General features: G+C 41.3%; 1 protein-coding gene across 11 annotated transcripts; it reads right to left on the bottom strand.

The window, feature by feature from the left end:
* Positions 1 to 77: 77 nt before the first annotated feature.
* Positions 78 to 13,988, bottom strand: aak1a (AP2 associated kinase 1a). Of its 11 annotated transcripts, XR_013300260.1 has the most exons (21): positions 13,187 to 13,988; positions 11,474 to 11,592; positions 11,078 to 11,186; positions 10,687 to 10,829; positions 10,487 to 10,608; positions 10,322 to 10,403; positions 10,119 to 10,251; positions 9,884 to 9,987; positions 9,565 to 9,644; positions 9,329 to 9,492; positions 8,988 to 9,154; positions 8,125 to 8,214; positions 7,613 to 7,800; positions 7,181 to 7,377; positions 7,049 to 7,111; positions 5,384 to 5,476; positions 5,110 to 5,211; positions 4,766 to 4,933; positions 4,301 to 4,390; positions 3,644 to 3,821; positions 1,838 to 1,983 (listed from the first exon to the last, which is right to left on the bottom strand). XR_013300260.1 is itself a non-coding variant. In XM_077600475.1 (20 exons), the coding sequence occupies exons 1-20, from the start codon at positions 13,344 to 13,346 to the stop codon at positions 1,286 to 1,288; spliced, it is 3,072 nt and encodes a 1,023-aa protein (XP_077456601.1). In that variant the 5' UTR covers positions 13,347 to 13,988; the 3' UTR covers positions 78 to 1,285. The 11 variants fall into 11 exon arrangements, 10 of the variants coding, with proteins under 10 accessions (XP_077456601.1, XP_077456604.1, XP_077456602.1 ...); XM_077600475.1 differs by lacking the exon at positions 3,644 to 3,821 and having other exon boundaries at positions 78 to 1,983; XM_077600478.1 differs by lacking the exon at positions 3,644 to 3,821 and having other exon boundaries at positions 78 to 1,983; positions 4,766 to 4,861.
* Between the last annotated feature and the right edge of the window lie 110 nt (positions 13,989 to 14,098).

Below are 14,098 nucleotides of genomic sequence, written 5' to 3'. Positions count from 1 at the left end.
TTTCTGGAATTTGCAATACTGTGTCATGTCAGAATTTACATCTCGAGATCTAAAGTTTGAAAATGAATGAAGAAACAGTGATTTACATTCATTTAATATTTTTCAGGACAACAAAGGCAAGCTGTGATCATTTCAAGCACTTTCTGCCCGACATTGGTGGGTCAGCTGATGAATGTTGTGTTTCAAACATGTCAAAACAACCATTCCAGTTGTGATACATTCAAAGCAAATTGTAAACAAAACATTTTCCATTACAGATTAACAATGCCATTCCATTTTGGGTTCAACCGGTTTGAATGTTATACATAAAAGTGCCATGATGAATACAAAAAAGAAAAAAAAACATTCCATGACCAGAGCATCGCTATATTAAAATGTTTAAATGTTCTCCTTGAATGATTTTAATAGGCTACTGATCGTCACTACAAATTGGCCAATCCCTGATCAGTAAGTGCTCTACATTTCAACAACAAAAGACATGCACCCATTGGAGGAATTACTTATCTATGTACAGCAAAATGGATTCTTGACCATTACAGTACTGTTTTGATATGAATGGAATTTTTTTTTGCATAATCCATGTTACAGATATCTCCATAGTTGATGTGGCATGATTATTTGGAGGAACAAGTCATTGCTTAATTTACACATGGAATTGTGTTTTAGTATGTTTGGTTCATAATATGCTTTATATAATGGAGTGCTTAGGCTACATGGAATGGACACATACAGCATTGTTCATTTTCAACGGTGACACGCTAATGACTGGAAATAGCGAATGCCTCACGTGATCATTTTTAGAGTAACAAGACAAATGTGAGGTAGGCAAGAGAACAAACGCTTGAACAACCAGCTGTCGACAGAAAGCCTTCAGAACCTGAAAAGGAATGCCGGTCCAAACTAATTTGAGCTGGTCATAACAACAACCCTACTGACATGTGCATTAATTACAGAATAAACAGTGGTACGAGGGAGGGAAATGAACTAATAGATGGTAGAAAAAAGGGTTTTGGTTTCCCAAAAAGCAGCAGTCGAAACGACAAGTGTGTACAGTACTTGCTTTTACTGTGCCAGCTTACATTCTCCAAAAAAAAGCATTACTTATTTGTCAGTGCAGTTAAGGTCCGCTCAAGTTTAGGCACAAAACCATTTTGGTGGATTCCAGGCCAATATTGTGGTTTGAATGCCTCACATGCATATTAGTTTGAAGCAGTAGTTTCCGTGTCAAATATTGTTGCATATTGTTGAAAGAGTCCAATGCAGTCCAGCTGAAGTGCGCATGTCATCACGGCTTTTCCTGTAGGGTTTTGAGGTGAAATGGTGCGCTGATGAAGGGGTCAATGGCGTGCACTCCAGTTTGATTGCTTACATTCAACGGGCTCTCGTTCTGCTGGGTCTCCTTTGCCTCAAAGTGACGGGAGTATTTGGCTAGAGATTGTGGGCGGAATGCGTGTGCGCCTATCTGTTCCAATGCGCTTTGTTCAGGCGCCTCGGCTGCCGCGTGGGCATACGGGGCAGCCGAAGCCTCTTTCTTTTTTGCAAACGGAGCTTGGGAGAAGACGTCCAACTGCTGCTGGGTCGCGAACGGTCCACTCGGAAATGGCGCGTTGGCGAACACGTCGCCTGCTTCTTGCTGAATTAGTCTAAAAGGCGCTTTTGAGAAGACATCTGCGCTGATTGGCTCGGGATTAAACTGGGAAAGATTGTGGGAGATGGCCACGGGGGCAGCTGGTGTCGAGAGGATGCTACGCTGAGCTCCGTGTTCTTCGTCCTCCTCGGAGTCGACCAGCAGCGGATCGTGAGCCGAAGTGTGACCTTTGGGGGCATCTCCAAAATTGTGCTGCTCTTCTTGACAGGCGTCCTTTTCCTGGTCTTCATCGCTGGAGTGAACAGACCGGTCAGTTGCAGGAAAATCTCCCAAGGTTTCATGATCGCCATCTTCTGGGCCTAACACTGAGTAGCCGTTTCTTTCAAGTTGGACATCTGGGGGAAAAAAACAGAAATAATGTTTATCTATTATTCATTGCTTTTATCTGAGCCTTTTTCTGTCACACACACATTTAAGCACCTCCAAGTGAGGAAGCACCACAACATTTACGACACTACGCACGGTCTACTACATTCATTTCACAAAGTCGAAGCGGTCTTGTTTCCACAACTTGCTCTCGTTGGGAGAAGAGGGAGTCAGTTGAAACAAGGAGAAGGATGGCGTTGGCAGCAAAGGGTGGCGCAGTTAGACAAGACGAGCACAGAAAAGCGCGCGGGTCAGTCTTACCTCAGCAGCGTCGACAGCGGATGTTAACAGGCGACTCTCACCAAAGACTTAAAGGAAAGGCTACTATTTTGTTATCTTCACCCTGATTGAAACCATAAGATTGCACAAGTGCTGTTTTGAAATTGTGAGGATTAACATTGACCCACATGGCCAAATGCAAGAGAACAATGTTGCTGTTCAACTTCCTTGTACTAATTTAGAGACAACGCAAATGTCTTACTCTTTCCACCTCAAATATTATAGCTCATCCAAAAAGCCTGGGATTGAAATATAGACAAAAAAAGTGAGAAAAATACAAAAGGGGGAAAACAAATTCCCAAAATATCATTTAAATGCAAACAGCTACTAAATTCGGCCCTTTACATATTCCAACCACATTTAACCATTTGATCTAAAGCACTAAAGAGTCTTGACAGAAATTGATGAATTTTTATATTACACTTAATATTTGAGACAAAAAAGGTCAATCTACGCGTTGTGATTGGTTTTTTTTTATGCTGTATTTGTTGAGTGACTTCCCAGTTTTGGAAAGCATTCAATTTAATTCAAGTGAACATCTTCAGTGTCTTTCCTCTCATCTTAGTTGGCATTTTCAAACAAATGCATATATACATCATGACAGTGCATCGCTTGACTATTTTAGAACTTTGGCTTCCCTATTTTAACACGCTTGAATGAGTTTGGTGTTGGAAAATGACGATGCAATCTGAAAAAGGTTCTGGATGAATGACCATCCTCCAAACAGAAAAGAGAACAAGACTATCCTATAGGTGGTAAGTGCAAACACCTCAATAATGCTGTCTAGTTTATTTACAATTGAGAAATTTAAAGCACTTTCAGAACATACTGGCTATTAATTAAATTTGTCTTATCACCTTATTAAGCAAGATTCTTTCCGCTGAGATGCACATGATTGAAGTCTTGTCTAGCACAACAACCCACAACCGATTGAAAAACCTGCCAGGACAGATATTTTGCCATCAAACCTTTAACATAAAACTTTCACTGAACCCTGGAAGATATTTTTTTTCAGTTAAGCATCTTCCCTGTGTACTGGGCAAGTTTTGGTCGTCAGAAGTGCACTAAACTTTGTCACTCGTGAGGTCAAAAGTGTTCAAATAAAGCTTTAATCCTCAACACACACATAAAAGGGGGAGCAAAGCAGCCGTCATTGAGAATTCAACATGAAATGAAAGTAGACCACCATGGCAGCATATTAAATGAGCGATTATGGGGTAAAGCATGAGGAAGGTCATGGTGTAGCCATGTTAGTGACAGAAGATGCTAAAGCATGGATGGAAATGTTAGCAAAGCTTACTGAAAACAGCCTATCAGGAGTGAACAAGTCTATGCAGAGTCCTCTCTTACACGTATTAAATGCTACATTTTCCACATGTCTAAGCCTCCTGCCCTATCTCAAAGTTAGGGTTGCACACTGCCTCCCACCCCCTCTAGAGGTCGATGAGTTGATCCACCAGTAGGAGGGAGCGGGCCAAGTTGGGAAGGCTGGACTCTGAACTGCCACTGTTGTTGTGAGAGTGATCACCTGAAACATGCCAGAGAAAGAAAAAGAGAGACCAGACACAGAAATGTACATGGGAGAGCCCAGGGAGATGGCGAGCCAAAGAATAAGTCATGTCATATGACATTGTATGGAGAAAAGAAATAAGAGGGGAGGAGTGAATGAGGATGCAGGGGGTGGGGGGAGGTGGGTGGCCAGAGCAGAAGGATGCGACGGGGGGTAGGAAAAGAGAAAGAAGCAGAGAGTGAGCTGGGATCATCTTAACATGGCTGCATTGTTACAGGGGAGATTAAGAGGGCGCCAATCTAACAACTAAAACGACAGAAGCCAAACCCACGCGGGGTGCTAGATTCCCTATTACAATGTGAGAGTTTGACTGGCAAGAGTTCCTAGCATCAGAAGTCACGAATGAAACGCTCTACGTTTAAGCTGTGGGACTCGGAATCGGTTCTATTGACAGCAATATCTCTCATCTGCTCATCTGGGGATTCTGTTCTTCTTACCTTGGTTTGAGGTTTTGGGGAAGAGCACGGGAATGGGGTCAAACTCTTGATTATTCCCTTGCTGTCCTTGCGACATGGGGAAAGAAGAGTCTGTAGCAAAAGGGGAGAGGATGTGAAGGAAAGGCAGAGCAGAAAGCCATTCATTCAGCCATTAGCACAAGGCAAAGGAAGTGCAGAAAGATTAAGAACAGGCCAGCATATAAATGTAGCCTTGCAGGACCATTTGTAACACAATGGCATTAATCTGCTAATGACTTTTTTTCCTATATTTAAATGGCAGCCTCCCCGAAAGAAAGAAACCACTTTGTGATTGAAAGAACCCATGATCGATAAACGCACTCTCATTTGATGTAATCTTCATGCATCAGCTCTATCAAGTTACATAGTCATCATAATGTGTCAAATAGGAATTGAAAATTAGTTTTCAACGGCATAAAGCTGGCGAAGAAAAGTCAAAGGGCTTACCAGCAGCTGCCTGAGAAGGCTGCTGCTCCTCTGGGCACAATGCAGAGCAGGAGCCAAGAGGAGCAGAGGAGCGATAGGAGGAAGTTGGAACAGAAGCTGGGTTTCCATGAGAAGGAGTATGAGAGAGAAGATGATAATCCAGCAGTGAATCCTTCCCAGTTAAAGACTCTTAAGTCACAATGAGAAAGCAAACTCATAATAAGAAGACAATTGGCAAGAAATACAGTCCAGCACTAACTGATCAATGTTTTAAATGTAAGTTACAACAAAAAGGTTTTGGAAGGAATTGCAATACAATCCTTCTATTTTGTGGATTCTCCTGTTCTTTGCCTCACAATGCTAACCTGACACGCCTGCAGAGGTGAGCTCCAATTGACCTGAGTACTGCTGGGCTGGAGGGGCTTCCAACCCAGGAATCAGTGAATCCACACATGCCCCTTTCTTTACTAAACACACACATAATGGGAGAAGGCAAGATACATAAAACCTCCTCCTCCAAAAGACATCTTCCTGAGATTGTCTAACTACGTGAAAGAAAGTGAGGGGAGTCAACAGAATGCATGCAAGGGGGAAAACTATTTTACAGGACGGTAGGGAACCAAAAAGAAAGGTGGTTACCAGCATTTGTGTTCAGAGGTTCAGCTAGGGTTAAAAGGTCAGGGTGCAGAAGGGAAGTTCCTTGAGACTTCTGACCATGATCAATCAAGTTGTCTGAGTGGTGGAGAATTCATTAAGGGACATAAAGCATCATGGCAGGGGATAGAAAAGGTACAATTTCCCCCCCCCAAAATTGAAAATATACACAAGCAATGTTAGGGTTTCACCTGTTCCATCTTTTCACAAAAACCTACAGAGCATGCGTATAAATTAGTGGTAGTATTTTACTGTAACATATGCCTTGTGAATAAACGTAAGACCTCAATATTCTGAGGTAATATGAGCACATACCAAATGCAACATTTGCTAACTATATAAGACCAACCAGGCAAAGACCAACCAGGCAAAGACCAACCAGGCAAAGACAACCTTGGGAAATATTCGGCAAGTATTCAGCTGAACAAACAACATCGAGTAGCCATGCCTCCTCACCTAACTACGTGTTCCAGTCAACTTGAGTAGACAGCATCTGCTTTCAAAAGCACATAGAACTGACCCCCACTCACAATTAAACTGACTTGCTGCAATGTGAAGTATATGGCCCATGCATAAAGCAAATCTCTCACAGCATATCCATACTTACAGGAAACCACAATGGTAACAAATTGGGGAGTAGGGGTTTCTTACTTAAGGAATGTGTTGGCTCAGAAAATGGCGCAGCAGATGTGACCCTTTACACTTTTCTCTATAGGAAAGAGTTTTGATTAAAAGCTAATCCTAACATAACATAAGAAGTTGAAAATACAATTGCCTGCGTAAAAAGCAAAGCATTCATTTTTGAATAAAGTTATTATTTTTAGATTTCTAATAAGTGTGCGCATTTTGCTATGTAATTATCACATATTAGAACATAGACATCTGCGGTTTATAGGCGTAAATCTGGATGGGGGGGGGGGGGGGGGGGGGAGTGCAGTTTATAGTCGGGTGAGCTCTATAATCCGAAAATGACCATTAATTGTGGCAAAGATATCATTTTCATTTGGACTGAGATGGCTGACAGTTCATTGTGATTAACACAATTTCTGGATTATGTTCAGTGTCAATTGTTTTACTGAAGTAAAAATGTTTTTACTCAACAGCACACTTGCCTAAAGTGGTCAAATCCCGAAAAGCTTCAAAACAAATCTTGCATGATTAGCGATTTTGATAATGGAATGTGTGCGTGTATGCAGAGTGTGATTTAAAAAAAAATAGTGTTGAGGAATCTGTTCCCATTAGAATCTCAGGCAAAAATTAAAACCACAGAGGGAGCGACGAAATGAGTGTCTGTGTTCATCGGTGTGGAAGCACAGTCCTTCAGCAGTAAGGAAATCCAATTAACAAAGAAATGATTGTCCTCTTCGTACTGAGTGACATTAAACGCACAGATCTGCAAATGAGATGCGATCTAGCTGTGGACCAGAGACTCCATTCACAGAAACTGACAAGGAGTCACTGTGCGGCTAACAACTTGTGTCAACAAAGATAACCTTCTGAAACCTGTACTTAGACTTTTGACATTGGCAAACCTCCCTTAATAAAGTGTAAGGAATTGTTTGACTCATTGGATATTACAAAGACTTTTTACCTCCAGATTACACAAGGTATAAAGATGCATAAGAATGAAAAAAAAAAAAAAAACCTCACCTGCAATTGAATTAAGACCGTGAATGAGATTGTCACCCCTGGACTTCTCCTCTTCTGCAGTGGCTGTTTGCAAACAAAAAAAGTTTTCAGATTCAGCAACTGATCGCGCTCATTCATTAATATTGCACTTACGCTCAGCTAGCTTTGCAAAGTCTTTGTTAAGCAGCTCTTCAGCGGTTAGCTTGGAGAAGTTATCGTCGCCAAAGGGGTTCCAGCTGGGTTGAGCGTTGGGTTTAACACGAGCAGATTGTTGGGCCTCAGTGTCAGCCGGGTGATATACAGTCTGCTGCGAGGAGTAAGGGGAGCTAGAAGGAGTCGTGCTGGCTGATCTACAAATTGGAAAGACGGCGGTTACATTTTGCATGCCTCTTATTTCTGTGGTCTTTGGTTTAATCGTGTAAGCAGGCAAAGTGTGAACACAGCGATTCTTTAGGGATTCTGTGGGATGTCAAAGGTTTGCTTTGACTCCATCGCGGTCATGTCGGCTGAAAGGACTTTCTATCGCCACGCCATGAAAGGACAGTCACTCCTCACATTACTGAGGGGGAAGCTCATTCTGCTTACTTGGACTTGTTGAGGCTGGCCTCAGCTGCGGCGGCCTGTAGGAGCTGTGTGGACTTGCTGATCGGGACCCCAAAGATGGCACTGTGGGTGACGTCACTCAGGATGCGTCTATGGCCACTCTTAGGCACCATCTTTGGGGACGAGGGTGGTGTTAAGGAGCCAACTCTGTGGTGCCCTGACCCAGCGGTCTGTGGGGGGATTTATAAACAGAAGACAATTACTAAAAATTCTCTGAGCTACTTTTTGCCAATGACTCACCACTCAAAAAAAAAAATAATGCTTAGAAAAACCTTTGAAGAAGTTGACAAAGAGGAACATTTAACTTAGAGGTCAATCAGAGTAAGTGAAGGCGCTGATTTCAGACAAAGAGCACAATAAGGGAAAGGGAACTAACAAAAATGATGTGCCTAGTAATTCCTGCACTCCCAAAGCCCAAGGCAAGAAAGTAAAAAAAAGTTTGTTAAAGTTAATAATTAGCTCAGTAGCAGACAGCACGATTAGCAGGATGTTACCACATCTGGATCAGCAGCTGGCTCAGTGACGGAACACTCGGGGATGGGATTCAGACGGAGAGCTGGGCATTCGTGGGACTTATGCTGCTGCTGGTGCAATGTGAGAGCAGGAACATCACGCTTAGTTTTACCTTGCTGGAGAGCTAGGGCTATCGCAATACTTGGTGCATAGTAATGCTCCACCCCACATCACTTCCCCCCAAAATATTTCCATCATATTTGCCCATTCAAAAATAAAAAAGCAATCCTAAAGACTGGTGGGATTGAGTGTGACTGTTTGAGTGAAGTGGAAACACAAACCACTGTTTAGGACACATGTGTCAAAGTGGCGGCCCGGGGGCCAAATCTGGCCCGCCGCATCATTTTGTGTGGCCCGGGAAAGTAAATCATGAGTGCGGACTGTCTGTTTTAGGATCAAATTAAAATGAAGTATAAGTATAGATGTATATTAAATTTCCCGATTTCCCCCTTTTTTAATTGTAATTTTTTAATCAATTTTTCTGTGTTTTTAGTTCAAAAATTATTTTGTAAAATCTAAAAATATATATAAAAAAAGCTAAAATAAACATTGTTTTAGGTCTATAAAAAACTGAATATTCAGGGCTTTTAATCCAGTTCTTTTAATCCATTTATAAAAAAAAATCTAAATATTATATCTAAAATGGTCCGGCCCACGTGAAATCAAGTTGACCTTAAAGCGGCCCGCGAACCAACCCGAGTCTGACACCTCTGGTTTAGGCCAAAATAATTTCAAGTTACAATTACAGCTGTTTCACTTTAATGGACTCAACTTCAAAGCTTTTTGAGTCCTACGATGCGGCCTCACTGAATTTCCTTTCTCGTTACCTTGTTTGGGTGCCTACCTGCTGGTTATTCTGTGGATGGAGGAAAGTGGAAGGAAGCTGCTGTTTCATGAGGAGCTGCTGTGCCTGTGGTGTGACCTGAGGCTGAACATTGGTGGTCTGCATTGGTCGCAAAGACGCCTGAGCAGCAGTGGGAGCCTGTTGAGCAGCCTGGATGGCACCTGAAGCTGAAGATTGGAAATGTATGCCAAGAAGAACAAATCGCAACTTAAAAAAAAAAAATCAACTATAGAGAATTCTGAGTAGCCCAATGTGAATTTGAATTAATTTCCAATTTTTAAAAAAAAAGCCCTAGTTAATTTTAGAACTGTAAAAACAAAGATGGATCAAATAGCTATTACCTATGCCCTGGGCTCCAACAGCCACGTTGGGCCTTTTGCGGGGGGTCAGAGCTGCTGCTTGTATGGGAAGAATGCCTGAAATAGGCTGTGGTTGAGTCTGGCCAGCCTTAGGCCTTTGTCGGGGTGCAATGGAGGTCTCAGTGGTTGGAATGGGGTCTGTGATTCTAATAGGCAAGGAGAAAAAATGTTATAATACAAATTATTTCACTGGAAAACAAACAAATTTTGTCTCTCACCTGGTTTTGTTTTGACTCTTTTTGACCACAACATCACTGGCTTTAATAGGCTCTGGAAGTTTTGCAGGAATGGATGAATTCTGTGTGAAATGAAATTGTAACAAATAGAAAAGTTATTTAATACTGTAGACAAGAGAACACTTTAAATGAAGACTTTTTTGAATGTTATAAAGGTTCTTTAGGTAACCATGCAAAAAGTGAAGGAAAATACAACAGTCAACAGTTTTTGTCGGCAAAGGAACTCGAATGCGCTGACATACTTTATAGGAAGCTGTGGTCTGAGCCAGGATATGAGTTATTGCTGTGACTATGAACTTACATGTATATTTGGAACTGGACACTCTTGTCGAATGAGTTTAAAGGCAAAGTAAGACACTTGATAGATGTCTGGCCTTTTATCTGGATCCAGTTCCAGCATATACCCTGAAAAATACACACAGAAGATCTTGAGATTTGGGTGACAAATATTTTCCATCAGGCAAAAAAAGACAGTTTTTCTGTTCAATCTGAATATCTGACACTTCAATTCAAGAAACAAGACTAATGTGGCTTACTGATGAGACAGTGCATATCATTGGAGTAGCGTGAATTGTCTGGAATGGTGAAACTGCCATCACAGATAGCAACTTGGCTCTCCCCAAAAGGAAGTGTGAAGTAACATAGTTTATACAGTAGACATCCCATCGCCTGAACACACAGTTCAAAAAGACAAGTTAATATTATAGCATGGTCTAATCATGTGACGCAAACACCTCACCCATATATCTGCCTTTGTCGTGATGATTTTACCACCATAGAGGTTGACCATCTCTGGAGCGCGGTATGATAAAGTGGTGTACCTAATGTAAAGGGCATATTATTTGCTGAATGCGTCAATACAAATCACACCAGTAGAAAGTGTCAATGGCAGAGGTAAACCTACTTTTTGATTTCCTCCTCAATGATGGCTACACCCTCTGTCTGTGGATTTTGGAAGGAGTTTGTAGCACTTCCAAAGTCACAAAGTACATAATGACCTTGGTCATGCAGAAGAATATTTTCCACCTGCAGAAAAAAAATCAATAAAATGGGAGCCTCTTACACCAAAGCACAAAATACATTAATTTTATAAGCGTAATCTGCCTTGAGGTCCCTATGAATGGTTGGAGTCTTGCACTGGTGGAGACGAGCAACTGCTTCACACGTGTCGCAAAATATCTGCAACACCTCTGCCTCTGTGAAGCCGGTCTGTAACCGCTGGTTCATCAAGTTGACCACTTGTCCCCCTACAAAACAAATATGACCAATGCTAAAACATCAATGAGAGTTAAGGTAACACTCAAGTGATTGTTACATACTTTTATGAAACAGAAATGTTGATTTTGTTATTTTTGATTCCTTTGAGCAAAGCCCAAAGCTAGAATTTTGATACCATAACTCAATTTCTTTGAATGACCTATCAAAGAGTAGTTTAAAGTATGTTGGCATGACCATCCAAAATTCTCATAAAATGTTTTAACATGATAAAATTTACCTCGACAGAAGTCCATTAAGATTAGGACCTCCCACACGTCACCGGCTCCAACTCTCGCTATGCTGGAATCCAGGAAGCCAACTATGTTTTTGTGGCCAACAAGGTCCCGCTATGTCAAGAACCAAAAAAAGTATAAGAAAAACAGGTTCAGTTACAATATCAATACTTTAATGTTTGAATAGCCTTTGTATGAAATGCAAAAAAGACAAGAAAGGTTGCAAAAAGCTGCCTAAAGTTAGAACCAATTACAACTTTGCTCTTCAAAGTGCTTCATTTTAAATCAGTATTATGTTCAACAGGTCATTTAATTAAGTACATCCCATACTGAAAGAGCCTATATTTTGACTTATTGGAAAGCCCAAAGAAAAACCCATAATCTTGATTTTCATTACTCACCATGATCTGTATCTCCAGCTTGCAAATTTGTAGATCATGCTCATTGTTGACATACATCCGCTTTAGAGCACACCGTTGACCCTGATTGATTCGTACCAAAAAAACAATGGCAAAACCCCCTGCAATGAAATTGAATGATGAGAAATTAGTACTCACCAAAAATGTAGATCACAGTACATCTAGAGTTCATCATGACACTTTTTCATTGTAGACATGAACACATTTCTATGACAGGCGCTTATACAGTATCTACACTATTCATTCATATTCTATACCACTAATCCTCACTAGATTCGCAGAGTGCTGGAACTGTTGCAGTAAACTGTGGGTAGTAGGTGGGAGATACTGTGAGACCTGTTTGCCCCTTATCTTTTTCTCAATTATTTGGTATAAAAGGGAGTAAATAAATGATTGAGAAAACCTCTCCTAATAACTCCAAATTCATCTTCTGAAAACAATTAATCCACATTTTATGTCCGTGTGCTCCCTAAAACTTTAGACATCTTCAAACCTGCGGTCTAATCTGAGATGGCTGTAAGAAATTAGAAGGATTAACAGAAGTCTTGATCACCATTTCACTCTGTTCGACTGTCTCAGCGAAGACGGCCCAAGGAATAACTTTAAGTACAGCTACAAATAGCCACTGCCAAGTGATGCAACTGACTGTCAGGATTATTCTTTGCTGGTTTACGCATACACACACACAACACAAAACTCATGAAAATGAGACCATTTTGGCATAGCCATAAAAATCTGCAACTACTTTAGTGCAAGGTTCCATAGCAATGGGGAAAAAAGGGGCAAAACCAACTAAAGACAGGTGGTCTTTGGGCCTACATTGTTTTCTCTACAGACCTGAGTAAATAACTTTACTTCCCAGGAAAGGGAGTAAATCGTTAGTGCCTTCAGAAATGAGTAACACGTTGTTAAAATAACTTGCAAATAAATAAATAAAAATCATTGTATTTGTATTAGGTTCTGTGGTCAGATAACGAAACCATTCATAAAGTAGTCCGACAGATGGAGACCTGCCAAAATACTGATTAATTAATCAGTCCTTTTAAATCTATTATTCAGTAACAAGACCTCTTGGCTAACATGACAAAGATGGATCTCATTGGGGTAATGGGAAAACATCAGCCCTATTTAAAAGTATAGATTTGACTTTCTCATACGCAATACAAATTGGCAGCAATATTATTGTAACAGTTTGAAACTGTGGAGCAAAACCACACTCAAGATTGTGCAAGCATGACTACGAGCCCAATGGTTATGCTGACTACTCTAGAGGGCAATACCGATGACTCAGCAGGTCATTACTTTATAATAAGTTTGTACCAAGTTACTCCCAGCCTTCAGGGAAAATGCACAACCAGGAAATACTCATATTTCATGCAAAAAGCAAGATCAAAACATTGTAAAAACAATGGTTGAACATTTATAATTAGGAAAAGATAGACTCAAATGGTAAAAGAAACCAAACAAATAAATCCCTATTTATCAGGGATGAATTATAACAGCTACTTAAACCATTAAAAATCACGAATTAAATATTCCATCATCATCACAAATTGCGGTGGGACGTAAGGGATTAGAACATTAATCCTTCTTTACTGCAGTTTGGTGATTTAATTAAATACCTCGAGGTGGGTAACGATTTCAACGTGAGGTAAATAAACGTAGATGAACACAAGAGTGGGCATTTTCATTTACCTTCAGCCACGATTTCTTCGATGGTCCCTTGATACCGTCCAACGTTGAAGACCCGGCCGATGAAGCCGCCTCCGCCGCCGGATCCACCGCCTCCTGCGCCGGCTCCCGGACCAGGCCCGGAGACCCCCAGCTCCCGGCGCGAATCAAAAAATTTCTTCATTTCCACTAGGTGTTATCCAAAGCGACAACCCCGGTATCCAAGCGTATGGAGAAAAAAAATCTCCAAAGAAAGTATGTCGTGTTTGTATTTATGATCAGCGGTGGCGTATGGACACAGTTGGCTTTGACTGAATGACAGCGGCTAGCCGAATGCTAGCCGACGAACCGCACTTCAAAGTATGCAAAAAAAATAAAAAGACTGCACAGACTTTCCTGGCCCAGACGTCGTCCCTAGTGTTTGAAAGCTATAGGATGAAACACAAGCATTCACTGCAAGCGGAGACAACTGGATGACTTTACTGCCAGTGTTTTAGCCCCGACGTAGGGTCTTTATCCCACCTATGCGGCTAAGCTAAGCAGCTAAGGTGCGATGACAGCTGCATAGACAGCCAGCCAGGCAGCCAGGTAGCTCCGTCCTACCCAAAGCGGCTTATCACACATGCCCACAATAAGCGTCTGACCCAAAATATCACATCACGCTAAAACAAATCACTTCTGGTCTTACTATATCACGACTAAATAACATTCTTGTGATGTCAAAGCTTTACAAACCCGCCAAGCGCTATCAAAGAACTAATTAACAGAGCTAACCCATAACCAAGCTAAACACACCGACCGGAACAGTTGGCATAAATTGTGTCACTGTGATTGGTCAATCTGTGTTTTGATTTATTTATTTTTTGGAGCCAAGGAACGCCCACAAGCGGACCTACAACAAGAGCAAAACTTTCAAAATAAACTCGTTGACTGGCC

Source organism: Stigmatopora argus, chromosome 5 (genome assembly GCF_051989625.1).
Source record: "Stigmatopora argus isolate UIUO_Sarg chromosome 5, RoL_Sarg_1.0, whole genome shotgun sequence".
Taxonomy (NCBI): Eukaryota; Metazoa; Chordata; class Actinopteri; order Syngnathiformes; family Syngnathidae; genus Stigmatopora; species Stigmatopora argus.
Note: the sequence above shows the minus strand (reverse complement) of the source record. Positions and strands in the feature narration are given on the sequence as shown.

Excerpts from the sequence above, each read along its gene's own strand:
- aak1a (XM_077600475.1), bottom strand. The coding sequence starts at position 13,346 with ATGAAGAAATTTTTTGATTCGCGCCGGGAGCTGGGGGTCTCCGGGCCT. Across the intron at positions 9,988-10,118 it reads TGATATGCACTGTCTCATCA|GGTATATGCTGGAACTGGAT; the intron begins GTAAGCCACATT and ends TGTATTTTTCAG. Across the intron at positions 7,112-7,180 it reads CTTTGCAAAGCTAGCTGAGC|CCACTGCAGAAGAGGAGAAG; the intron begins GTAAGTGCAATA and ends GTTTGCAAACAG.